The sequence below is a fragment of the Anguilla anguilla genome, chromosome 16 (assembly GCF_013347855.1).
Source record: "Anguilla anguilla isolate fAngAng1 chromosome 16, fAngAng1.pri, whole genome shotgun sequence".
Taxonomy (NCBI): domain Eukaryota; kingdom Metazoa; phylum Chordata; class Actinopteri; order Anguilliformes; family Anguillidae; genus Anguilla; species Anguilla anguilla.
In genome coordinates, this window is record NC_049216.1 from 16,679,978 (window position 1) to 16,706,850 (window position 26,873).

At 42.6% G+C, this 26,873-nt stretch overlaps 1 protein-coding gene and 1 long non-coding RNA gene across 4 annotated transcripts; one reads left to right on the top strand and one right to left on the bottom strand.

Annotated features, from left to right (window-relative positions):
- Window positions 1–259: 259 nt before the first annotated feature.
- Window positions 260–14,779, bottom strand: znf592 (zinc finger protein 592). Of its 3 annotated transcripts, XM_035395595.1 has the most exons (10): window positions 13,698–14,779; window positions 13,267–13,310; window positions 9,784–12,191; window positions 7,176–7,354; window positions 6,900–7,073; window positions 6,322–6,475; window positions 5,762–6,046; window positions 4,813–4,925; window positions 4,132–4,273; window positions 260–3,297 (listed from the first exon to the last, which is right to left on the bottom strand). In XM_035395595.1, exons 3-10 carry the CDS (start codon window positions 12,169–12,171, stop codon window positions 2,770–2,772), a joined length of 3,963 nt encoding a protein of 1,320 aa, XP_035251486.1. In that variant the 5' UTR covers window positions 12,172–12,191; window positions 13,267–13,310; window positions 13,698–14,779; the 3' UTR covers window positions 260–2,769. The 3 variants fall into 3 exon arrangements, with proteins under 3 accessions (XP_035251486.1, XP_035251487.1, XP_035251485.1); XM_035395596.1 differs by lacking the exon at window positions 13,267–13,310 and having other exon boundaries at window positions 14,635–14,779; XM_035395594.1 differs by lacking the exon at window positions 13,267–13,310 and having other exon boundaries at window positions 13,698–14,777.
- On the top strand, window positions 13,260–19,562 carry LOC118215150. Its single transcript, XR_004762782.1, has 3 exons — window positions 13,260–13,315; window positions 19,257–19,399; window positions 19,503–19,562. It is a non-coding gene; the product is annotated as an uncharacterized LOC118215150 (long non-coding RNA).
- The last annotated feature ends 7,311 nt before the right edge of the window (window positions 19,563–26,873 follow it).

Below are 26,873 nucleotides of genomic sequence, written 5' to 3' on the forward strand. Positions count from 1 at the left end.
TATTGGGCAACTACCTGGTTGAAAAACAGGGTTATAGCATGTATACAACTGTGGACTAATCAATGAAATGTCACAAAGTGTAACATTTTTTTGAAGTTAGTCAATATTCGCTCAATAGCACCTGTTCAGACAACTGCTTTGTAGCTACAGCTTGTCAAAAAAAGAGGTACTACAGTGCATTTGAGTTTGAGAGAGACACTTTCACCTGTGTGCATAACCAAAGACATGGGACAAGCATAGCATCAACATTCACCACAGGTTAATTACATAATGGATTTTATTTACCATAATATGAAGTAAACATAAGAGCAAGGCACAAAGTCCAATGCAAGTTAAATAGATATGCGATGGCTTGTGGGGAGGGGACCCTGGTATAGACACATCAATTGCATTTGCTATGTACACAAGCTAGCATGTACAAGGTCCTTTATACTAATGTACACATTTATCAAAAAGTACAAAGCTCCTCTGGATAAGCTGTATCAAAATTGCAGAAATTCAAAGGGGTATAATAATCTCTGTTCATCAAGATAAATATTTTAAATTACTCTCCAGTAAACAGTTAAAGACGGTTTTATGGAAAGGAAGAAAGGGAAAAAAATACACTTAATGCTATTAACATGTGAAAAGAAAATGCACAAAGTTAAACAGCACTTAAATAATAGAAGATTCACATGGAAAAAGTCAATATGACCATAAATAGCAATCTCCAAAGTAATTTATAAAATTGAGTAATATGGGAGATATTTTCCGTGAAGCACTACTTTAAAAATGCAGCCATACAAAAAACGGTCACTTGCTTCCCAAGATGTATCCTACTCAACTCACCTCTGAACGCTATAGAGGTAGAATCAGCTGTTGAGGTTGCAGTCACAGAAGCGTGTTAATATGTTAAATTATCACATATTCCCCCTGCATGCAAACGCCATTCAAACAGCAATTTACCATTTCAATTTAATAAACTGCCTACAACAGTGATGTCACATTCCAGATCATGTCTTGCGCTCAATCACTGTATGTGGACTATTCTCTCAACATGAAACGATTGAGCTGTACTCAAAAGTACCAGATGTTCTACACACACACACATATATATACACATCTCCCATTCCTTCTCCAACACCACACTCCAGCGAACAATTTCCAAAGCAAAATAACTCATGAAGCTTCCTATTAAACCAAAATATGCTAACTTGACGAGCAATGCCAAATGCTTGGGGTAAATGTGGATTATTTTTTTGCTCCCCAACTGTTGATATGTCAGCAATTATGGCATTATAAAGATTGCAGGGCTAATGTCATGTGAGAAAATAAATACATTTATTACAGAAAACATTCTCCTCTACGATGCATATACAATTACCTTGCATGGAAAGTGCTACTTTGGTTGTGAGAATGGCACACTTAAAATGTGTACCAAACTTCTTTTTTGGTATGGAATGGATGTAAAAATGCCGATGGCTGGATGCAACCAAAATTGTTTCCAATTTGGGAATGCAAGATATCAGCAAAGACTCAATACTGACAGAATGCAACCATTTTTTCAGTGTGGAACTGGCCTTTTTCTTTAAAGGGCACCTATGACGTCATTATGAGTCGAACAAATTGCTTGCTAATGATTAAGCCTTGTAAAAGCCAATGGCTGTGCTCCAAAACACGTACTGCACGCTACGCAATACGAGTACCTGGCACTATGCACTGCCAAATGTAGTGGGGAGTCTATGCTGGCAAGCATCTAAGTGTGTACCATGCATGCCTTTATCGCGGCTGGTTTGACTGGGAACACCCCTTATGTATATTTGCGGTATTTAGACAATTCCCAATGGATCAGAAGAGGCCATCAAAATTAATCGGCATGCATGTAAATGAAAGAAAACTTGCAAGTCACTAACATTTTGACCCCCCCCCCATTGCTGCTGCCTTCACCTGAATGTGAGGATTTCTGGGAAGGACAAGTCCTCCCAAATACATGAAACCACATCAGTAGACTCTGATGCATGACTGCAGGCTTGAGTTTCGTAACTGTTCTTCAGCCACAGATTTCCACGCTCCTGCGCACTCTAGGTAGCATGCCAGGATGTTTTGGAACGTGGTCAGTAGCCTGCTGTGCGCTCGACTTGTCCAACTACTCGCTTTCCCTTGGGTTCAATGCATAATCTATTACTTTGACTCGTTCATATAATCCAATCAGAGGTGTATACCGAAGGACGGTAAGTAAATTACTGACAACATTTGCGAAAACGTGCCGAGGTGCCCTTGCAGTCCGAGCCAATGCACTCAAACGGACTGGAAGCATTTTGCATGTACCACTGCTTCAAAGCCTCCCTACGCCTTAGTCAGACGAATCTGTAAAGCACAGCAGTGCGGTACTGTCCGTGTACGATTTCACAGCTAACAAACATACATAATACTATGTGGGAAGAAAACAGGCTTCAAAAGGTAAAGGAAATTTCAGAATTTCAACTTTCATCAAACAGAAACAAAGACAAAAAAGCAGACAAGATGCTATCAGTTCAAATGAATAAACTCTGGACTCCCGCACCTAGTCTGTGTCATAACGTCTGAGTCGTTACTCAATAATGAATTTTGTACGAGGCATTATAGTGTACGTTCAGGAACGTAAAATACACGCAAACTGTAAGGCAACCGACTTGAAGTACCACATTTTTCAAGCTGCTTGGATGCTAGGACTGTGCTGTCTGGGGCTCGTTTTGGGGATAGCAGCTGTATGGTCGTGTCCGTGTTCACTTCGTCGCCCGGGATGGGCCCTCAGGACAGACGCTCCTCGGGCCGCGCGCGGGAGCCGGGGCTCGGCTCGCTAACGGGCGCCTCGCCGCCAGCGTCGCCGCCCCTCCCTCCCCACTCCGCCGTGCAGGGGGCGGCCTGTCCTGCAGGGGGCGCCGAGTCCATTGTCTCACCCGCGCGGGGTGACCTGGCCCCCTCTCCCTCATCGTCCTGCTCTTGCTCAATGGCATCCTCCTCTTCCTCTTCCTCCTCCTCCTCCTCCTCCTCCTCTACCTCCTCCTCGGGCTGCTTCACCTTGTGCACGATGAAGAGGTGTCGGCTGAGGGCCAGCCGCGAGGCGAAGCACAGGCCGCAGCGGGAGCACTGCGGGGTGCGGTCGTCCCCCCGGTGCTGAGGTATGTGCTGCTGGAAGTCGGCGTCGTCCTCGGTGGCGAAGCCGCACTTGGCGCAGCGGAACTGCGGCTTCGGGCGCTTCGCCGGGGCGGCCTCCGGGGCGGCGCCACCCGCCCCCTCCCCCGCCGCGTCTTCCCCTTTCCTCTTAGCGCCTGGCCCCTGTGGGAAACGCAGGCATTCCCAAATCATCTCGACCACGTTCTGAATTTTATACTCAGACTTTACCAGTTTTCTTTGTTTTTCTGTAAATTTAGCCATCCTTCAACAACTATTGCTGGCTTAATGGGTAATCCTGCACTCAATACTTTACAATTTGTTCCTCATTTTAACATCTCACTTTTTACAGTAGTCCTCCTTGTATTGTTTTAAGTAAGTGTATCTATTCTATATTGTCATTTTTATATGATGAGTGCAAATAAATCAAAACACTGAAAAATTTGATCTCATACTCTTGACAACACATGAATATTAGACTCCCAGAATAAATGCCCCAATATCTATTTATGACTAAAACTGTATGCCCTCCCTGTCAAATTAAATGTGTTTAGAGAAGTGTTGTCGTACTCAGCCAAAAAAGTGAATTCAAAATATGCCCCGAAAAGCTTTATTCCCGAATAACGATGCTACAAATATTACAATGCTAACCGCACACTTCAACTTAGGTTCACTGGTGTTAGACCCATTTGAACCACTCCTCTATTTAAGTGCTTGTGTCTGTGCCCCTCAGCACTGATGAAGGTCTGAACAAGATCTAAACTGTATTTTTGTTTTGCGCTTTTTTGTTGAACTTTTTTGTCATTTTGGGAGCTCAAAAAAACGTCTTCTCTGTAAAGAATATTTTAGCAATGTGTAGTCAGCATCCTAACTTTCACAATTAAGCATTCATTGAACAGAAAATGTACATGAATATGTAAATATATTGAAATAATAAAGGACTGTATACGCCATATTTGGTGCAGGACCTGAGTAAGGGACATTGAGAAGTGCCGTTACCTCTCCTGGGCCCTGGCCGGGCCCCTGTGGAGCCGCGTTGGTCATCTGGCTGAAGTCTGGGTTCTTAATACCGTGCATCAGGCTGATGTGGTTCTTCAGCATGAAATGCTTGGTGAAGGTCATCTTCTCATCTGTGCAGTACCTGCAGGAGTAACGGAGTGACATCAGAGAGATCATACAAAACGCGTAGTTCAGGTTGCCCACAGTAATGATAAAATAACAGAATGCACTGCCAATGATTTTTAACCACAGGAGGATGTCTTCATGCACACACACATGCATGCATGCACGTACAGACACTCACGTACTGCCTATATCAGGAAATTCATTAACAACATCTCTTCCAGTAGATATATTCTGAAGGAGAAAAAACCTTTCCATAACCTATACTGTGATACCCTTGAGAAGTGTACCATGAGGAGGTCTCTCTTGACACCAGCAGCAGTATATGCACCGAGACAGCACTGCACTTTAACACTACGCTGAGGATTCAGTCCACTTTCTGCTGGCTTCTTCTACATCATTAAATGGCTGCAGCTGTTCGAAATTCTAATCAAACTTGCAGCACCACTGCACATGTTGTTATAAGCAGTTATAAGCGGGTCTGAAGTCTGGAGCTCTGGAAGACTGACGCTGTCCGGATGCAGCCTAAACTCCGCTGTGCCACAGAGGCAGACTCACCAGCAGGTGTAGACCTTCTTCTTGCCCATGTGGTCGTTGCGGAGGTGGCGCCTCAGACTGGTGGAGGAGTTGAAAGACCTGTCGCACTGCTGGCACGGGTATCTCTTCACAGACTGCAGAGAGACCAAGAGAAAAACGCATTGGAGAAAGATGGCTTCTTTTTGCCGTTAGCCAACAATGACGGCTGGGCCTTGCCAACTGAGTAACAAAAGAACGGCGCTTTGGAGGCCGGCCACAACTGCCAAAAAGAGCAAGAGAAACCCGCAGCGTTCCAGAACCGGGAGAGCAGAAGAAAAACTCCACGTTTGCATCAATATAAAGGACAGGATGGCGTGGGACTGCCAGCCTGTGAACAATAGCATGTAATGCTCATAGCCAAGCTATTAACACAATGCTTCAGTGGAAATAACCATTTTACCCTATCAAAGAGAGGTAAATGTTTACAGACTGAGATCCCAAACTGCATTAGGTACTGCTATCCGAACTTATAAATGCATTTGGTAAAGTGATACATTTAAGTGGACATTAGTCTGACTAAAGTATCTCACTGATGAAAATGTGGAACATTTAAAAGCTATAAAAAGTGCTTTTAGCAGTGACTATTCATTCTGCAATTCTGGACCTTCCCCTAAATTATGACTCACCGGCCACATGTCAACGTCTTTAAAAAAAAATGAGAAACAAGTCTTAAGTGAATAACAACTGTTGCAATATTTGATATATAAGACAAGTGGATGGCTGCAGATTGTGAAAACCGGTAGGCAAACCACCAATCTAGCTAAAAGAAGCCCTTTTGTCTTATTTAAATTCAGTAACTTAAAATACCAAGACAAGAATAATACCTGCATACACACACTCACACTTGAGGTCCACGAACACCCACACACACGTACGCACGCACACACAGGCTCACGCGCACACTCACAGATTCAGAATAGCCGGCCCTTACCTTCCCGTGGCTGGTCTTCATGTGGGACACGTAGGTGTCTCGGTCGGGCAGCCAGTGCAGGCACTCCCCGCAGGTCCAGCCGGCGTTCCTCAGGTTCAGCTTGCTGTTGGGCCGGAGCGCGGCCGGGCCGTCTCTCTGGCCGGCCGCCGTCGCCGGCCTGGAGCCGTTGGCGCTCGGCTGGCGCGGCGGGGCGTTGACGGGGTCCGGGCGCGGCGGTGGAGCCTCCTCCGTCCGCTTCGCGCTCTGGCCGTCCGCGGCCGCCCTCGACGCGCCTCCGTGCATGGCCTTTCGGGAGAGAAAGGGGCGGAGTCACGGCACAGCGGCGGGAAGGGTATCAAACGCAATGACAGAATCCCTGGGGCGCATTCCGACGCAAAGCGCATCATTTAGGCGCGAGAGGATCAGCGCGTCATTTAGGCGCGAGAGGATCAGCGCGTCATTTAGGCGCGAGAGGATCAGCGCGTCATTTAGGCGCGAGAGGATCAGCGCGTCATTTAGGCGCGAGAGGATCAGCGCGTCATTTAGGCGCGAGAGGATTAGCGCGTAACGTGTCAGCGGACCTTGAAGTGCTGCATCAGGGGCTGCTTCTGGGTGAAGACCACGGTGCACTCGGGGCACTTGAACACGCAGTGCTTCTTAGCGTTCTGATGGAAGTGCTGGAAGAGCAGCTGCTTCTTCTTAAAAACCGTTTCGCAGGCACACTTGTAGATTAGCCTGCAACATCAAACAGCAAGTTAAATGATACAAGTATACAAGCAAATACTTTCAGTGCGTGCAAAATGAAATCTCAAATACCGATACTCATCACGCGTACAGCAAATACAGGTTTCGCAATCACCATACATAAACTACACATGAACATCAAGTTCCACAACATTAATTTCCAAATGATCATACACAAGGACAAAACACTCCCTGCTTTTTGTTAACAGGGTTTAGATTTAGGCTGGCTTACGTCCACTGGGCTCATAGGGTACAGATGGCAGAACTGAACCGTGTCGGAATTTCATATTGAATTTCAGTTTTGGCCGAAGTTCAAAGTTGAAGGACACCAAATCTGATACAAAATGCCAGTGACAAAATGGAACACATCTGCGTGCAATGGTGAAGAGAGCAGAAAAGGACAAGAGGAACTCACTGCGGGGACAGATCGCTGGCGTTGTGCTTATTTTTAATGTGCATCAGACAGCCGTCTGCGGACTTGAAGGCGACCGGACAGAGCGAGCACTTGTAGAAGACCTCGCAGTGCTTCTCCTCCACGTGCCTCTTGTGGACGTTGGCGGACATGTAGAACATCTCGCAGTGAAGACACCTAGCCGGAAAAACAAACCGACCGGAGAGGGTTAGCGCTTTAACTGCGCCACGCCAGAAGACGTGCGCGGCTAAATCGAGCCAAAATGGCCGCGGGGCTTACTTGTGCCCGATCTTGCGCGCGTAGTGGAGGCAGTTCTCCCTGACGTGCTTCTGGATGTCCACGGAGCGGCTGACCGCCCCGCACTCCGGGCAGCAGTACGGGGACTTGTGAGCGTGGAGGCGCTGGTGGGCCCGGAAGCTGCACTTGTTGGGCAGCAGCATTGGGCACAGCTTGCATGTCTGGGGAAAAGAGGAGACGGAAAAGGACCATCGCTCTGGAGCACCAGCAGGGTGGAGAAAGACTACGAGCCTACTATGAGCAGTTCAAAAGACCATTACTGATAAGAAAAGCTAATGCAAGATTGTCTGCTAACTTTAAGTGGGTGGTATAAACGGTATAGCAATAGAAATATGTGACACAATATGAATTTAGCCATTTCACCTATATCGGTAGAGAATAGATTTCCCTTGTCGAAACGGGGTTCAACAATAAGAAGCACCCGCTGGCCCAGGGCTACTATACAAATCTTATCTGGCTCAAAGAGAACGTTTTTATAACCATCCTGGAAACTATGCTAAAACTTGATCATTTCTGTACTGACACTTGCTTATCAAGAACAAAAAACACAGTTTTATCATCAATATTTGTACCAACGTTTTCTTATAAATAACCTACAGCCATCTTCAGTGATCGTGCTATTGCAGGATTCCACTTTTACACAGAAAGGAGAAAAATGCAGGGAAAAAATAGGCCGCATTCTACGAATATTCCACCGATAAGACAATGAGCTGTGGAGATACAGTGTTTCCCCTAGAATTTCTTTCAGGCCTGGCGGTACTCACCAAAAAAACCCTAAACAGACGAGGCGCGCGGGATGGCATATATAGACCTACGTAGCCGACTTACTCATATGACCGCATAAAAAGACACTGAATTTACCCAATAAACAATTAATAAAATAACAATACATAAATATATAAGTACTGTTGCAAAAAAAATCCAGACACACAAAGACATTACTGAGAGTTAAGAACGGAGCTTATTAGGTGTTAAGTTCAGATTTACGGTCACTTTATTCTATTCCCAGTACACCTCTCCCTGTTAAATGCATCTGCGCATGTGCATTGAACTGGAGTTGCTATGACGAGTGTAAATGAGCTCTTGTTTTGTGTTAACAAGTAAAGTGAGTAAAACTATAAAGTCGCCATTATTGTGTTAACAAATGGTAGCAGAGGATGTCGACCAACACAACCTATAGAGTGCCACCTGCGTTCGACGGAAAGAAGTCTTACGAAAGCTGGAAGAATGAAATTGAAATGTTGATTCGTGTTACCGAATTGGAAAAGAAAAAACAGGCGCGACCAGTTGCTCTATCGCTAGCCGGTAGAGCGAGGGATAGGCTACAGCTTTGGAAATACCCGCGGCGGATTTAAACAGCGATGAACAGAAGCTCCCAAACGCAAATTATTATTGATTTCTGAATGAATGAATGGCTATTTGGCGTTGTTTTTGGCATTAAAAAAAAAAAATATATATATATATATTTTTTTTTTTTTGGCCTGGCGGGGGTTCTCGTTGGTCTGGCGGCCCGCCAGGCCTGTACAATTATAGGGGAAACAATGAGATAAGAAGAAAAAACATATTGTGATATATAATGTTACTGTCCAAAATTCGAAATATATGGTGCTATACATTTTAGGCCATATCGCCCAGCCCTACTGTTAACTGCAATTGGTCTCCCATTATAAAACTGATTTCTGAAGGCAAGGATTTGCTTTCTGCAAAAATGAAAGCATTTAGCAGGTTGGCAGTAGTTAAATTATACTAGCAGGGGTAGCAGGGTTGCATAATTATAGAACTGGACATGTACCTGAGGTGTCAGCAAGGCACTTATCCTTGAGTAACTATCCAGCCGTATGGAAGGCCGGTATGTAAAAAAAACTCAAGTAAGTCACTCTGGATGAGAACATCTAGCAGATTATGTCTAAACGTAATGTTGTTCCTTACATTAACAGCAGCAATTATCTATAATATAGCCTAATTTGTCTTTGAAAACTGCTGTTTTCATATCCAAAAGCACCCACAATTTGAAATCCTTGCTCCATTTTTTAATCACCTAGATGCAACCAAATGCTCATGCAAACCTCTGCTCCAGGTTAAAGATAATGCAAATCACCTGCTAGCCTACATACTGCTCACAAAAAGTTCTTGATGGCAAGAACACATACACACAGATTTCCCTTAGCTGTAACACGGTCTACATTGCGCAAATAGCTAGTTGTGCCATGCAATGTGGAACCTGAATTTATATCAGATCCAGCATATTCTGGGAACCGGAGGCAGACGTGGCTTGAAAAAGAGCGTGTTCACCCTTCCACAAATTTATATTAAAGAAAATCTTTAAAGATATTGATTTACAGGGTTCAGAAAAACCACTTGAACATTCTCTCAAGGCTTAGAATAGAGGGACAAAGCCTTCTTGCTGGGAAACATAAATTGTTCATTCACTGCTCATGCAAAGAAGAGAACAGTCAAGCACAGATGCCAACAAGTGTGACTTCTTAAAAAAGAAAGCTAATTTCTCTGCTATGAAACCACTTCCTTGAGTTTGAAACATGCAACGTTTGTCAATTTTAACTTTCAGATACTGCTTCTTCGTTTTACGTACCAGTCCTTCGGTCTCCTCGGAAGCTCTCTGGTAGTGACCCACCAGCGACCTGGAATCAGCCAGCTGCTTGTTGCACTCCAGACACCTGAGCCCCTGGCGGATGATTTTATCCGGACACAAAGGCATAACCGGCTTGATCTTGGCTGAACTTGCCGGGGCCGGAGAGGCGGAGCCGGAGCCGGAGGCGGAGACCCGGGAGACGGCGGCCGTGGGCGCGGCAGAGCCGCCGGGAGGGGGGGCGAACATCTGGTCGGCAGGGATGGGCTTCATGAACAGCTGGGTGCACTGCATGACCACGCCCTGGCTCTTGTGCTCCCGGGCGTGCGCCAGCAGGCTGCACTTGTTGAGGAACACCAGCGTCTTGGAGCAGTGCATGCAGGCCACCTCGATGTGCACGCTCCTCCTGCTGTAGTGCTGGGCCAGGCTCTTCTCCAGCCCAAACGAGTCGCTGCACTCCAGGCAGCGGTACCCGCATGCGGGCAGGCCGATGCCGCTCTCCGGTGGCGGGTTTAAATTGGGCACGTACGTTGGCACCGGGTTGGTGGCGTTCAATAGCCTGTTCAAGGTGTCTACGGCTTGGCTGGGGAGGGCCGTGTATGGCAAAGGCGTGGCATTTTTGACTTGATGCACCAAAGGGACCGTGCTGCACACTGTGGGGTTGGAAAGCTGGGGCTGGTTGGGTCGCTGGGTGGTGGATCTCGCTGCAACCGAGGCTGCTACGCTGTGGGGAACCAGGTTTAGGTTTGCCAGGTGAACGGCTTTGGGGAGGAAGTTTGTGTTGGGGGCACTCCCCAACTGGACGGATACAGCCTTCTGCTGCCTGTACTGCTGCTGCTGCTGCTGCTGCTGCTGCACTACGTTAACTGCCCTCAGCAGGGCACTACTGGCATTCTGCAAAGTGGGGGAAGACTGGGCTCTTGCCCTCTTCTTGAAGCCTCCCTCAGCTCTGACGCTGGGGACTTTTGACGGGAGGCAAGCGGACGGCATCATCGTCACCGCAGGCATCGTTTGGGAGGAGGGTTTGCTCTTTCCGTTTTCGCAAACGAGGTCGGCGACGAGATTACGCGAAGGGGGCCTCGGCAGCGGACTGGGCGACATCTCCTCAGCAGACGCAGTGTACTGCGACGCGGTCGAATCGGCAGGAGACAGGAGGTCCTCCAGCTCGGAGTCGGGCAGCACGCTGGTCACGGTGCGCTTGATCTGTCCGGACGACGTCTTTATGGTCTTGATTCGGACTCGCGGTATGGCCGGGGGAGAGCCCGTAGCGACCGAAGGGGAAGCCTTGCCGCTGCTGTCGCTGCAGGCGCTCATGGGGCTGTCCGGCTGCTTCATGAAGCGCTTCACCACCTCCAGCGGACTCCTCGGGCTCTTAGGGGACTTGGGCACCACGGGGCCAGCCTTGGGGACTTCCTTCACAGACACCGGTGGCTCTCTGGGCTTCGCTTTTTTTTCCTTTGAAGACTCGGCGTCCTTTTGGGCGTTCAGGGCTGCAAGCGCTGCCAGGCAAGAGGACAGTTTGGAGGCCGGCGTCCTGACGGCCTGGTGGGACACCCCTACACCAGTCTCCGACAAGGGAAAGCTGCTTGTCTCTTCAATGCTTGTGCCGTGAAGGTCCTCCAGGGAGAGAGCCTGACTGCTTAGAAACCCTGGACTTTTGGTATGATCTCTGTTGAGGCCCTCTGAACGTTCCTCAGTCCTGGTCTGCTCCGGTCTGTTGGACACCACCAGTCTCTCGAGGCTGTTCACCTGCTCGTTCACAACTTCTCTTTTGTGGCAGTTATCAAACATGCTGTACGCCAGCAGCTTCCTCTGACTGTCCAGCTCCGAGGGATCCATGGGCTCAAACAGGCTGGCGGCGGCTGGGAAGTACGGCCTCTCCTCTTGTTTCTGATGACCTTCGACCCCATTCCCCTGAGCGTCCTCCGTTTCTGGGCTGGAGATGGGGCTGAACTGGGAGAAGGACAGCATTCTGTCAGGCCTGTGGACAGACGCATTTTCCGGAGGGCCCCTCGAGCTGTCCCCGTTCAGGAACGACGGCTCCAGCTTGCCGTAGCTCCCGTGGCCCAGGTGGTGGTAGTCCAAGGCCGCCGCCCCGCCGCAGCGGAACCCGTTGGGCAGCAGTTGCACCTGGCGGACGGCCTCCTTCTCCACACCGGCCTCGAAGGACTCCTGGCGGCTTGTGTTCTTCACGATCACGCTGACGGCAGGGACGTCCAGGGCCGGCACGGAGTGGTGTCCGGGGAGGCCGTCGTCCATGCACATCCCGCCGGACTTCAGGTGACCCTCTGCCTCATCGTGGCCCCCCTCTTTCGCGTCCAAACCGGTGGCATCCGGGATGTCGAAGGCGGCCAAAAGATCGTCAAAATCTGGGGTCTTCATATCACCCATTTTTGAGAATTTAGAAAAACCTGGGGAGGAAAAGCAAAGCAAATTTGATGAAAGATTTGTGTCTGGAGGGTTTCCTTACACTGGTCAGCAAAACAAAACCCACTATGCTGGACCAACATTCTTTTCATCTTTTAATAAGTCTTCCTCACAGTTTCTCCATAAAATGCCTTCAACAACTGAGGACAGCTCCACTACACTGGCAAGATATCCAAAATATCAAGATCCATCTGTGAATGTCTTGGCACTGTGTAAGCACCTTTAGATGTATTGAAAATATTGATCTGCATCAAAAGGGTAGGCTTAAAATTGCACCTGTTCTTTCCAAATCCAGAAATAAAGACAAAATGGAATAAAATGCATTTTCAAAAAAAGAAAAAGGTAACTTGGGTTAAACAAGGTCAACTCTGGCCATGGCTGTCAATTATTTCTTAGTGTAATGCAGTTATAAAAGCTTGTCATAGTGATAAACTGTCGTTCTAGTTCTTAAGTTTTTGCATTTGTTTTATGCATTGTACCTTCCACCAATCCACAACTGACTTTTTCAGTCTCCCAGAATGTAAAAATATACAATGCATAAACAATGATCCAATAAAGAAAGTGACACAATGACCTCATTTTCCCAATATGAAATTTAAGAATTTTAATTTCTGTAATGAACATTCTAGTGTCAAGCTCACTAATAATACAGGATTTCCTTTGCTTTTTGCAAAAAGCTTGAAAAAAAAACCAAAACAAATCACTGAAATCCGTCTAAAAATAAAAGACTGTCTAATTTTTTTAAAGATTAAAGATGAACACAGGTTGGTTTCTTGGTTTGCCCAAAAACCCCAAGGCCATAGCGAAATAGTTTTGTTTCCTGAAGAGGAGCCCACAAAGCATTTAAGCACGTACACAGTAAGAACCTACATAAATTAATTGTTGAGACAAAAGAAAGGCATTGAAACAAATTTATATTTTCATATTCGTTACTGTTCATTTATAACAGAGTCCTTCACTCAGTTTGGATAGGTCAGTGAGTTGCTCACACCAGTACCATTGTTTTATCACTAGAATCAAAATGACCAATGAATTAGGACCTCATACAGTCGTACTCACGTTATGCACCAGTTGAACGAGGTTAACGGTGTGGTCCTGATGTACTACAGTAAGTACCACAAAAATTACTATTATTATTATTTGAGAAAACTGCATGCTGTCTATAGGCTACGATGTTCACTAGCAAATGCTGCATTCTACTGCACTTACATTGCATAAAACTATATATTATATAGTTAATATATAACGTATTTGCTAATAACCTAGGTGCATGTATGGAAAGATTTGCTGACACACTGATAAGGTAAACACCACAGGCTAAAACGCAAGTTGCTCAGAACTGGCGTAATTAGCATAAAAAAAACAGCCTAAATAAATTATTTAAAAACACACGGGTAGTGGTGTAACTTCTCGTGTTTTTCTTATAGGCGTAGAAAGCATACATTGGTTAGCTAACGTTATGTGAACAATGAAAGCAACGTTATATTTACCATTTGGATCCTTGTTTATTCACCTTGGCAACTCTGCGTGGACGAGTGTTTTCATAGTTAGCTAGCTAGCCAAGTTAGCTAGCTACAGCTCATTTTTTTCCAATCCTGGGGAAACTTGCCAGCCACACCATATTTCTAGTGTTATTAAGTCAAGTTAGTAAAATTAGCTACATAGCTAACCACTTGCTTTACACTGAATTTTTTTTATTTCACTGTCATTTTGTTAGAGCAAAAACAATGACGGAAGAAAGCTTTTGACATCAGCTAGATAGCGCCTATCTCGTACTAAATGGCTAGCGAAAAGTATCTACATTTCAACCCTTTTCCAGTGCGCTGTAAGATAACAAGTAACTTAGTATATTACACTAACGACATGTACAACGTGTGGCTAACACGGCTCTCGCAGTTGTTTTATTGTTTTGTGTAACGCTAAGTTAGCTCTGTCTCGGAGCTCGTCAAGATGCACTCTTTCTAACAGCTAGCTAGCTTGGTGCCATTTAAAATCAGGTACAACGTTACCTAGCTTGCTAATTTGATAATGTTAGCCAGCTACCTAAACAATTAGCACCTAGCTAGCTTTTAAGTTCGGTAACAGTTAACTAGAAGCCAACATGAAAAGTGACTTTACACACCATTTAACATTAGCTTTTAAGACGTTCGTACGCGCTTTGTCCTCGTTTGACACTACTTATCGGTTACATATAGTGTTAGCTGGCTATGTACGATATATTTCCTCAGAGGCTCGGCCTTTTTGGTCAGTTTCCTGCATTAACGAATTCGCTAGCTGGCTAGCTAGCTGTTTAGCTAAATAGCTACTTGTCTTCTATATTAGCACATCATAGCTATATAACCTGTTTGGTCGCGTTTCACCAATTCCTTAAAGATTATAGCTCAAAACAAAAAAAGTGTCGACAGGTAGCTACACAGCAAACTTCACCTTTCACAGCAGCTTTAATGAACCGAGGTAACGTTAGCTAACTTCCACATCGCCCTCTCACCAGTCCTTCCTGTCTGGGTTGGCTACTGTACACTGCTGGTCTTTGTAAGGACCCTATCACTACGGACACATTGTAGCAAAAGCTCATAAACATAATTTAACCTAATATTGACCCACCAAGGGATACATGCATACATATGCTGCAACGGTCTAAAAAGTCTAGCACAGTTCCACGTAAAAAAAACTTTGAAACTGCTGGCTAAACTTCAGTCCAAAGGGGAAAATATTTTTCAGATGGCAGCATTGAAAGGGAGGCCCTACAAAATGCCTGACTATAAATGGAGGGCCGAAAAAAGCGGGTCTGTTTTCACCACTGAACTGTATGGTTTCCACACTCGTTTTGCCGAGTCGGAATCGATTATAATAGAGAAAAACGTAACATGTACTACTACAAGATGTCGTTATATTTTGGACACACCTACACGACACCAACTAGGCTCATATTAATGAGGAAAGGTTGGAGTACGTCAGTTCTTAACAGGAATAGTCACAAGACGGTATTTTCCACAAACGCTAGGTGCGTTTCGGACTTGTTAAACCATCCTCATAGAGATGAATGTGAGCGGCGGAAAATTCATATGATGGTTTAAAAATATGATTTGCATTTATGTTTTGTGACATAGAACGCAATACATAATTTAATGTTTTTCACGAAGCAACCACAATCTGGGATATTTGAGAACATAACCAATTACTGGTTTTATTATTCTTAAAACTGCACAGATGACAGGAGTCACCAATTCCTGTATAATATCATCTGTGTAAATAGGCTACTGCTGTAGATTGGTCATGTTATTTTTATTATTAGTCTGTCATAATCAGACAAAATTGTGACGTGGTTTTAACCTGTTCTGTAAAACTATTTTATGAAAGGGAATGATATTACTGAGAGCAAATAAAAAAGGTCCATGTTTTTGATAGTAAAGAGGCAGGGAGGACCCCGACAATGAAAGTAAATCTTTACACATATTCTAGTTCAGAGACATCACTTAGCATGTGAATATCTCCATGGACAAAGTCATCCCCTGGAGCTTCAAAAAGATTGGATGGGGACCTTTGGTCATTAGCATGACAAGCTAGTCTTGTATTTTGCAGTACAGCCAATGAGGACCAAGGCTCAAAACCTGTGGTACACATGTTATTAAACTGATGCCTATCAGTCAGCTGAGGTTACAGCCGGGTGGGGACGCCACATGGCAGGTTATAATTTTATACCAGAGAGAGAAATACAGGTGAGTCCACAGCAGTATGGCCTCCTGGAATAAGTCAGCCAATGTTTCATGGGTTACTACTACCAAAGCCCATAGAGAGAGAAAAAATCATTGATATTTACATAAATTATTCAAGATTTTGTGAATCTAAATACATAAACAACCGTATCTGCATAAAAGCATCTGCAAATTTTCTTAAACTCACGATCAAAAAAATCTATTGCAGAGCTGGTTTTATGGAAAACCATAACCAAAACCATATGCCATTGACACCGTTAATTCTGCTGTTTAAACCAGTTTTAGTGCTCATAGTCGCCCCCTGGAGGTGGAATCTGATATCCATGGAGTGGAATATCTCGATATTTTAGAATATCTGTGCTACTAACATTGATTATTCCCAAAAATGTGGAATGCTCTCACAGGATATCACAATTGAGGGACATGCCTCTCCTCCAATCACTGCTCGCTCTCCTGTAGTACCGTGGGGTCTGTGCTATGGCTTGCTGGACAGTGCGTCAGTGGAGTGCACGGTGAGTGCGTGTTTGCTTGCGTGTGTGAAAACACACACTTCAGCTGTGCAGGTGCTGGTGGCCTAGCGGTTACTTGAGAGGCACAAGAGGCATTTCTATATTGAAGAGAAAAAATAGTTTTTACATTACGGTGTGAAGGAAAAGTAAACTTACCCAAAAAATATTCTTCAGGTGTACTGTAAAGGAAAGAGGTTTGATTTTCAATATGCTACTATATTTCAATATACTAATACTATTTACACCACAACCACTTTTTTAGTGCCATTATGTTGTTTAAATGGGAGGTCAAATAGCCTGTCTAACATTTAAATTGAGTACAATCCTCTTCCCGGCAACCTCTTTGGTAACTGTATAACAATATTGCCTATGAGGAAAGATTAATCACATCTTTCACATGCATGCTCTTTATTAATGCAATTCATGTTTTCTTTCATTATTAGTTTTTTCCTTTCTGACTATTTCTGAGATTGGCTTGCCTTCCCCCTTGCCTAAACACCAGGTTTATATTATAGTATAATATCATAATATAATAAGATAATAATATAGTATATTATTAGTAGGCAGGATTAGCTGGGTACAGTGTATGGCACTAAACTCTAAGACTGGTGAAATTCTATCTACTTGTGATATGTAAAGGATGCTCTTGAAAGAAATATTAAGAAGACAACCAATTCTTAGTTTTGGGGAATATAACCACAATTTCAGTCCAGTCTCCTGGACCTTTAATTATATTATTTTAATATCCATTAGTATTTGTGTATGAACTGCTGTTTAGAAGCTGTAAATGACCAAGTGCTTGCATTTGCTCAAATAGATATGCTTTATGTCTCAGTTAATGATGAAATCAAACTGCTGTTGATTATGTATAATACTATTACCATTCCCACTTTGCATGTTATATTTTTGGCATCTTAGAAGAAATGATTATGTGTTAACATAATTCATTGTCAGAGTTACAATCTAATCAACGGTCTAACAAGAAGTATGAAAACATTTGTTAAAAAGAGCTGTGGTTTGCTCAACAACATTCTACAGCAATATGTGTGATTTTACAGCATGCTGGCTTTTTCATATACTTTCTCAGACTCCTATCCACATTCCTAGCCTGAAGATGAATGACCTTCCAAGTTGTGAAAAGCAAACGGGCTCATTTTTTTGAGCATGGAATCATTTCTCAAAATGAAGTGCAGAGTCATTTTAGGAAGCAATTTTTGCCCCTCTTGCAAATTTACTTCCCACTGCAGAATATTGCTTCACACACACACACAATCACCCAGGACTTTTAACATTCCAGCCTCTGACTGTGTTGAGTAATTTTATGCATGTTTTTCTTGTGAGGATGGTGTCAGGCTGAGTTACTGGGGAGTTGCTCAAACTCTGGTTAGTTTTAATTGGTGTGCTGAGGGTTTTGGGGAAAATAGAACTGGTGTGTTATTGTTACAGCTCTACAGAGGATGCCAATATGCTGAGCCTTGAAAGTGAAGGAAAAGATGAATGAGACTCGAGTTTTGTGCAGAGGGTTCTGATCTCAAAGAGTTATGTAAAGTGTGTATTTGTATTTTGGTATGTACTTGCTCATGAGTGGGCCAGGGCCTTATAATTTATGGAAGACTGTGGAGCTTGCCAAAGAATTTACCAGAAGTGACTCACAGTTTACAGTCTTTCTTTTGGTCTGCATTCCTGCTCATATGTAAATTGACTTTAAAAATAAAACAACAAAAAGACAAAAAGTAATGACAATTTGACCAGTTTCATGCCATTTATTTCCTAAAAGTAAGTTTATGTCAAATATAAAAAAGAGAAAATTGTTAATGACTGCCAATTTTCAAATTAAACATACTCACAGACTGGCACTGTGTATGTACCTGGAAATTACAATTATTAAAGATTTTAATCTTTAATTTAATTTTAATCCATTAAGATTTCTTTGTTCATATTTTTCCCCTTTTATAGGCAGTTGTCTCATGCTCTCTCTACTCAACACATGACTTGGAATTGGGAAACTGTAAAGTTAAAGTGAAAAGTTTCACTTCAGGTGTATTTCATTCTTTTCTTGCCACTGTATTTGTATTTAAGTATGTGCACTCTATGTAATGTAATGTAACTGTAACTGTATCTCCTTTCTAAACATCTTTGTGCATTAATGTGATAGCATAATCCCCCTAGCAGTGTGATGCTGAGTATTTTATATTGCCCATATTTTCCCCAGTTTCTATATTGTCAGAAAGACAGCATCTACAATAGTACAATATGCCAGATCTCCTTTATCTCACTGTTTGATTATTTGGAATGGGTCAGAAAATGGCATGATATATTCTGTTAAAGTGCAATACTTCATCCCACTAAAACATATTTGGCCAATTAGACCCAACTACTAAAGGAAGGAATGCTTCCCAGAATCTGTGAGTAAGCTCTTTCCTTAAATAACGACACCCAGAAACCTTGTCATAAATAAAATATGTGTGGGCAGGACGAGCACTGAGACTATGCATGAATCCTGAGCTCTCCCAGAAATATTCAGCTCTTTTGGCTGCAGAGATTTTGAACTCTAAATCAACGACCACCTTGGCTGAAATTTGGCCATGCCAGATTTAAGGCTGCAGTCACATGGGCACATTTGTGCCTAGGCTATTACGAGCCCATTTCAAATTTTATGGGTAATGCTGAGTATACATATTTTACTTTGAAACAGAATGCACAAAAGTCAATTGTGAATTACAGCCCACAGAGAAGTGGTAAAATGTAGTTTTGTTCAAATACGATTTGAAAGATCCATTATAGTAATCATCCATTCTCGTTCTCGTTTTGTGGCTTCTTCTAGCTCCACACAGAATTACAAGCCTGGATAAATTCCGCCGATCTAGGAGAAAAATGGAAAGTTTTCCTGGAAAACAAACAAAAATCTTGGCATGTGATTGATTCACATTCATGGCCTCACAAAGTGTACCATAGAAGCCTGCTTGCGTGAGTCATTCCCTACACTTTCCCATTGCTGTTTATGTGATGCTTTAGGAATGTTGCTCCTTTGTAATGGACCTTCATGCTCTTATATATTTTTTCCTTCTAGGTCCAGGATTCCAAATACCAAGGGCACATACTGTGATTTGATACCCAATAAAGAAAGCTCTTTGAATGCCTTTGTAATTTCCACAATTCAAACTTTGTGCTCTACAGACATCAATTTCACCAACTCTTTGATAACTCTGCAAATCCAGTTTATTTAACTTTTGGCCAGTAACATTTATTTACAGTTAATCTGTTCACAAGGGATGGACCAGAGCAAGGGAGAGTTCATTTTGACACTATTTTTTGAAAAGAAATAAAGCAACAAAGGTTAGTAACAATATAGAGGTGAAAGAAATCTGGAGTTGTGAAAGATGAAAGATGGTGGTAAGAGAGGTTAGCGGACTCAATGTGCTTGAATTGTTAGTGATTCCATTATATATTTGTATTGACTTACATTTGGAAGAAATGAGGGTGTGGTCCATCCTCACGCACTTTAAGTTATTCAGCTTCAGTAAGGTGCTATGGAAATGTGGTAATTATGAGAAATTTGTAAACATTATTTCTTAACCATGCCTGCATGAAAATCCTTTTCACGGCACCCTACCTAACATGAAAAAATGCATGCAATTCACTTTGTAGTTTTGTGCACCTTGATTTGATGTCCAAAGACAGAAAATAAGTTTTGCCTGTCTCATTGTAGCCTATCTTGTATGCTGAGGAATTGTTCATGGTGACAGCCTATTAGACAGTCTCTCTGTCTAATATGATGTCCCTGTAATGAACCTCTGATCTTTCAGAGTGTGTTAATTTCTCAGTATTTTCCCCTAGCACATTTACCCTTCTCTCTCAGGAGAGTAGGGACAATGAGCTGACTGCAAGATCCATATCAGAATGTCATCATTTCAATTGTTCAGTGAAAGCAGACTGGGTATCATAGGTTAGTTTATCGCACGAATGACAGCCACATTGGTGGTGGCAGCTCGACGACATCCGGCTTGGACTTTTTGCGGATCGGAGATAAAAGTTCCACAAATGCCACCAACCCCCGTGACATTTAATAGCTTGCAATGTTTTCCATACCATTAGCTAACCCGGCTAGAATTATAACATCTGATTGAATTATTATAACTCCTGTGATGAATAGCCTGACGCAGAATGCGTGAGTATTATGCCCTATTAGGCAAAAAAAGGAGGTAGGCCTGAGGCATTTTAGGAGATATCACAGCTCTATTTCCAATTCATCACATAACCAAAACAATGACATTATGAAATTGAGTTCTATTTTTTTTGTGACTGACAGTTCAAATATCAACCTCATAGGTAGTGTTGCTTTCATATGTTCTGTTCCTATTCTGAATAGATTTGCAGCAGCAGCACTTCAGCCAAATAAAAGTGAATTATTTTGAAAGAACTGTAATCAATGAATGATGATGTGCTCAGTGATGCTCAACTTCCTTTTTGGTACATTTAGTCATCAAATTGGCATTTAGGAATTTAGAGATCCACTATGTTAAAGTTCCTGTTTTAAGTCGCTTCCATTAACTCAATTTGAAGGATGTAGGATTTCACCGGAATTATTCTTATCATTCTCATTTGCAGTGTCCTCACAATGAATCTTTATTTTCTAATTACAGCAATTGATGTGAATCAAGGATCTTAAGTTCTCCCTATCAGTTCTTTTTGATGTAGAATGAGGAACGATGCTACTAAATGCATTTCTACACGTACCACTACAGCCAGTGTCTGTTTCGATTGATAAATGTCTCATTTTCAGAGCTTCTGGGGACTGGCTGATGCTAAGATGTTATTCAAAATGGACAGCTGCATAAAATAATATGAAGTATATATTTAACTGCAAACACATTTTACTGTTTAGAATTATTGTTTGGGTAATATCATCTTGCTTTTTCAAATATGCATGGTAAAATTGCCCACATCATTTCTCAAAGTCTTTTAAAATAGCAGAAAAGGACAATTAAGTAACCTAAGATAAATAAAAAAAATAGATTGAACGCAAATATGGAAGGAAAACCAACAACCCATTTTTTTATGATTTAGAATATTAAAACTCACTGTGCCTCATGTACTTTTCGAATATTAAAATCCACAAAGATACTGCGGTTTTATGAAAGATGTATGCAGCTGAGATATAGCAATGTCTGCGATACTGTATAAGTAATCTGACCTTGATAATAAATAAATCACTGTAAATAAGCACAGTAAAAAAAACTAAAATTAAAAAAAAATGAGTGATGACCAGTACACTGACGATTGTTTGGCAAATGGCCGGAAAGCACTAGTTTTCCTGATATCTGTACTGAAACTTGATACTTATTTCTGTTTGTTCCATGGATGCTTTTATCCACTGTGATTTACACAGCTTACATAGACGGGTGACAAATTAAAGGAAAAACCAACAAAAAGTGTCTTAGTAATGTGTTTGGCCTCCATAAGCCATGTTCTCGACAAGCGGGTGAGCGCATGTGTGGTTTACACAAAGACAACAGGCCTGAATGCTTGACCCCTACAGTGAGTGGACACAGGGGGTGTAGGGGTCAAGCATTCAGGGCTGTACTGTTCTCTTAATGTACACCACACGTGCACTCGCACACTTGTCGAGAACATGGTGAAGGATGACTCATCTGACTGTATCACTTTTTTTCACGTCTCTGTGGACCAGTGCCTTTGGTTTGACTGATCTCTCAAATGTGAATTTGTCTTTGTAATGAAAGGTTCATGCACTGCAACCCTACTATAATATCCCTCTCTATGTAGTTGTCGACAGATTATTCTTGCAGACACAGTCTGATCTCGTCCTGCATTTACATTCTCAGACACCTGAGAAAGAGTTGCTCTTCTGTTTTCCCTTACATATTGCTCTAATTCACAAGCATCACGGTCATCGAATGTACACTTTTGACCACAATTTCCAAGTCTATTCACTGATGTCTTTTCCATAAATCTAAATACAGATGTCACTTTAGTCACTGTTATTATTGAAACACTAGCCAGTTGAGCAGTCATTGTGACTGAAGCTCCTGCCATCTGTGCCCCAATAATGAACCCTCTTTATTGGTAACTTACATCTTCTCCTCTTGACATGTTGATCCAAAATGGAGGTCAACTGGGCCTGCTCAGCGATGCAGTCAGTAACAGCACAGCAAAAGTAAAAGCGAGAGGGAATTTCACTGCCTTACACGATCTGCATCGCACTTTGGCAGGACTTGTCCCACACTGCAGACAATACAATCATCCGACACCAGTCATTTCTTAGCTGTCATCACCTCTTCTGCTGATGCATTCTGAATGGTTCTCCATTTTGCCAGCCCAGTGCACCTCTCCTAAAACCTGAGTTACAGCCTGTGATGCTTTCAGCAATATCTGCCTCAAGGGTTCTATGAGAGAAAAACGTGGTGGTTGCCAGGGTGTCAGAGTGCCTGAACTGAGAATTCATTAACATTTCACCGCTGAATATACTAGCATGTAAATGTTTGCTTGTTTTCTTTTCAATGCCTTTATTCTGTTTGCAGCCATAGACCCCCTATTAACTATTGTTTTTATGAAGGGAACTTATAAATGTGAGGTCCAAGTTCACTCAGTCTACCACACAGAGTTGCCTGTTCTAATCAGTACACCTTTTCAGAGAGAGACCCCTGAGTTGAGATAGTTGAGTGTTTTTATATAACAATTCTTTGGTCCTAGTATAGGCTAAAGGTGTGATATGCAAGTAAATAAATCAACTAAGTTAAAAATAAAAGTTAAATAAAGTTTGTTGGATACAAGTTAAAATGTTGTAAATTTACCTTAGTATGATCAGTCGCAGCTAAACAGTCCTGTGAAAGAGATCAACAAATTATTGAGGAACGCTAGCTGCCAAAGCCTTCCTACCCACAGCAGGACATAACCAGTTGTGTCTTGCCGCAGTTGAATCCCAGTTCATTTCAGGTACCAATCTGACCAAGATTTCATCCTGCAATGCCTCAGTTATACAGATCATTAAGAAATACACTATTTTCAGTCACGCCACTCATGAACTTTCTGTGAGGAAATTAGTCTGATTTTGTGAAAGGACAACTGTCATCTATCACATGGGTGGCCAGCACTGGAGCTGGAGACCACAGGAAGTTCTGGTTTCAGGTCTCACTGTAAAACCAGCAACCAATTTAGACCCAAGGAACCAGGTGAGGTAAGTGCATCTATGCAATCAATTGCTTTAATTAATAAATAAGGAGCTGAATGAAAATAAGCATATTGCAGGCTTATTATTATATGCATTTTATAAGCCCTTCAGGATCAGACTTGATGCCCTTGGTCAACCGTATAGCGGATTATTAAGTCCCAGCCTTTTGGCCAGTAACATACTGTGGACAAGAGTTCGGTTCACAAAGAAAACCCAACTGCCTTTTTACATTTACAAAATGTTTACAGCAAGTTCAGTCGATGTTTGCTGTGAGGCAGTAATGATATTGGCACATAAATAACAACGCTATACAATAAAAATGGGAAAAATGAACTGTGTGGCCCAGGAATGGTTGTAGCCCTAAACTACTGCATAGAGTTTAACCAGCAGCTGGTCTGGTGGTAGATCTATGATTTTATGGGGTTGTTTCATCTACTGGTCCTGGGGCTCTTGATAACGCCAAATGAATCATGAACTCCAGTAAGTGGCAAGACATTTTGACCAGAAATCTCAAACATGGCTGCAAATGGGTCATTCAGCAAGAAAAAAACACAAGCGTACCTTAAAATACACCAAGAATATTTACTGCATTGCAACAACCATCTCAGTCTCCAGACTTGAAGCCCATCACACATTTGTGGTTTGAACTGAGGTGAGCAACACAGGCACAGAATAAAGAATCTTGAAAGACATTCGAGCAAAATAGAGAAGAGTCTTGTAGATAAAAAGGTTAAGTTGCTGAATAAAAGTAATATGACACATTCAGAGGGATGGTTTAATATCACTCAACCCTGTCCATCTTAATTTCATCCTGGATGATGAGGACCCATGAAATGTGCCCATTAACATTGGTTAATATGCCTCAAACACAGAAGACCACAGAGTACAGACAGAGCCGCTTATGGGCTCACTGGGATGAGCTGCCATCGATTCTCAGACAGCTTTCAGTGTGGAGCGAGGCCCCATTAGTTTTTATGACAGCTAGGCCAGACGACATTACATCCCGCACTTCCTGTTGACTGTCACTGCATATTTTCTGAATGGTGTGTCTTTATTAGGACCAAGTAGTGTCGGTTGTTATGTGAATCAAGGGAAACAACGAGGAGTGAGGAAGGGCTTCAGTCAGCAGGATCAGTCGTTAATCAGTCAATCATATGGCCAAGGAATGAACTTTCACCAGGTCACATGAAGGGCTGTTGCAACCACTGATATCGTCAATGCAATGTGTCACATGTGTACAACACATGGAAAACATACCACACAAAATGGGAAATATTATACTTGTAGGAGAGTAATGGAAAATTTGGGTGCAGGAGACCTCCTTAAACCCGAGGAGCCCAAAAGACATATTTATTAGCTTAAACATTAAAAAACTTTTGCTTTGCAAGGTTAATATTCTAATGCACCATGTTTCTTGACATAGCTCCACTCTATACTTTAATAAGATGTGAAATATTTAATCAGTTCATCAAATAATTGCTATTATGCATAAGCACAGAAGGACTGCCGAGGGCTCGGCACTCTATGGCAAACAGCACATTCCAGCAGCAGCCTGCACGCATTTCATCAATCATTTGAAATTGAAGAGGAGTCTACTGATGGTATCACTATTTTTACAATTCAAGATATAAATGTTGGCTTCTGAATGTGCACTGAAGAGGGTGAAATACTTGCCTTTTTGACACGACAGCATGATGGATTGCAGAATTCTCCTACCTGTCCATCACGCTGTAGTCAAAAGGTAATAATCGTGGCCACGATTCACACCGCAGACAAGCTGATGATAGCTCGGTGTTGTCACATGGTGCGTTATCGTGGGGGTCACCTTGGCTGGGCCTGCACTGCGAATTCTCACGTGTGCAATGTCTCCCAGATCCAGAGGAGACTATCACAGTGGAAGCTATTTATCTGTTAATGGAACTGGAACCTGGTTAACAGATATATAATTTCAATCACTGCTCCAGGGAGTTTCAGCCAATCACAGAGTTGCATGCTCTCACAAAACAATGCCAATCACTTTGTAATAAACCATGTTATGTTGTTGTTGTCGTTGTTGTTATTATTATTATTATTTTAGCAATGCTTTAATAGAAGTTTAAAAAATCAAAATGCATTAATTTTTTTAACCAGACCCCTTATAATCACAGGCAAACTCTGGGATTGCAAACTGGCCATGTGTATGCTGGGTTGACTTCCAAGTCAATTTAACAGGTTAAATGTCTAATTTTCCCTCTGCGTTCTCCAAAAAGATTTTTTAGGTACGCAACAGGGTATACATCTGGTGGATTGGTGGCCACATTTGACCTGCCATAGTGTCTCAATTGGCCCTTTCATCAATGAAAAAAACAATATTATTCAGATGCATCAGAAATAGACTTAACTTCGTGTCAGCATTTGCAGTACGTCCACAATGTTCTGGCTGAGTAATACATAAATATAAATGCATATTTTAGCAATTAGCAATCTACGTTTCATACACATGTACAATTTGTCTGTTTATAAATAGCACATAGAAAATGTTTGGTCCCAATGCCCAATTTCTGAAAAGTTATTTGTTCCCCAGGAAGAAGTAGCTTAAGAACCCAGCAACCAATGCAACCTAAAAGGTATGAGCTTGTCCGGTAGATAAATACTCTGCTGTCATACAATAGAAAGATGAATCCCACAGTGGAGACAGATGAGGTCGAGCATGCAATTAATAATGAACTGGAAGCCAGACAATTTTGAGCCAGTTACATAGCAAGCTTACATACAAAATAACATAAACACTGCCAGTTAGTCGTAGAATTTATATGGCTCAATATCTCTTCCTTCCCCTACGTACACATTTTATTCATTTCCAGTTCAAGCTTGTTTCACAGTTGCGCTTGATTCAGTCTAATGAAACTGAATCTATTTGGCCTCAGTACCTCGCTCCACCTACAGTGCTTTGACTGTTAAGAGTTCTGGCGAGATAAATATAGACTACGTTTATGTGCAAATAATTTCAATGAAGGTAAACTAGCTACAGCGAGTAACAATGCACCGTACTTACATGCAATTATGACGTATTAGCAAACACTCTAGCAGAATGTTATTGGTAGTTTATATCGGATTTTGCATGCTTTAGAATGCATTACGCGTTAGACTAAGTAGCCAATCGAATTGTTAAATAACGCAGATTATTTCCAGTGATTAAGTCCGCGTTTCCCAGACTATTTCATCACAAGCCACCCCCCCCCCCCCCCCAAGCAAAGGGGGTGTCGATATATT

Excerpts from the sequence above, each read along its gene's own strand:
- znf592 (XM_035395596.1), bottom strand. The coding sequence starts at position 12,171 with ATGGGTGATATGAAGACCCCAGATTTTGACGATCTTTTGGCCGCCTTC. Across the intron at positions 6,476-6,899 it reads GCCAGCGATCTGTCCCCGCA|GCTAATCTACAAGTGTGCCT; the intron begins GTGAGTTCCTCT and ends TTGATGTTGCAG. Across the intron at positions 3,298-4,131 it reads CCGGCCAGGGCCCAGGAGAG|GGGCCAGGCGCTAAGAGGAA; the intron begins GTAACGGCACTT and ends CGTTTCCCACAG.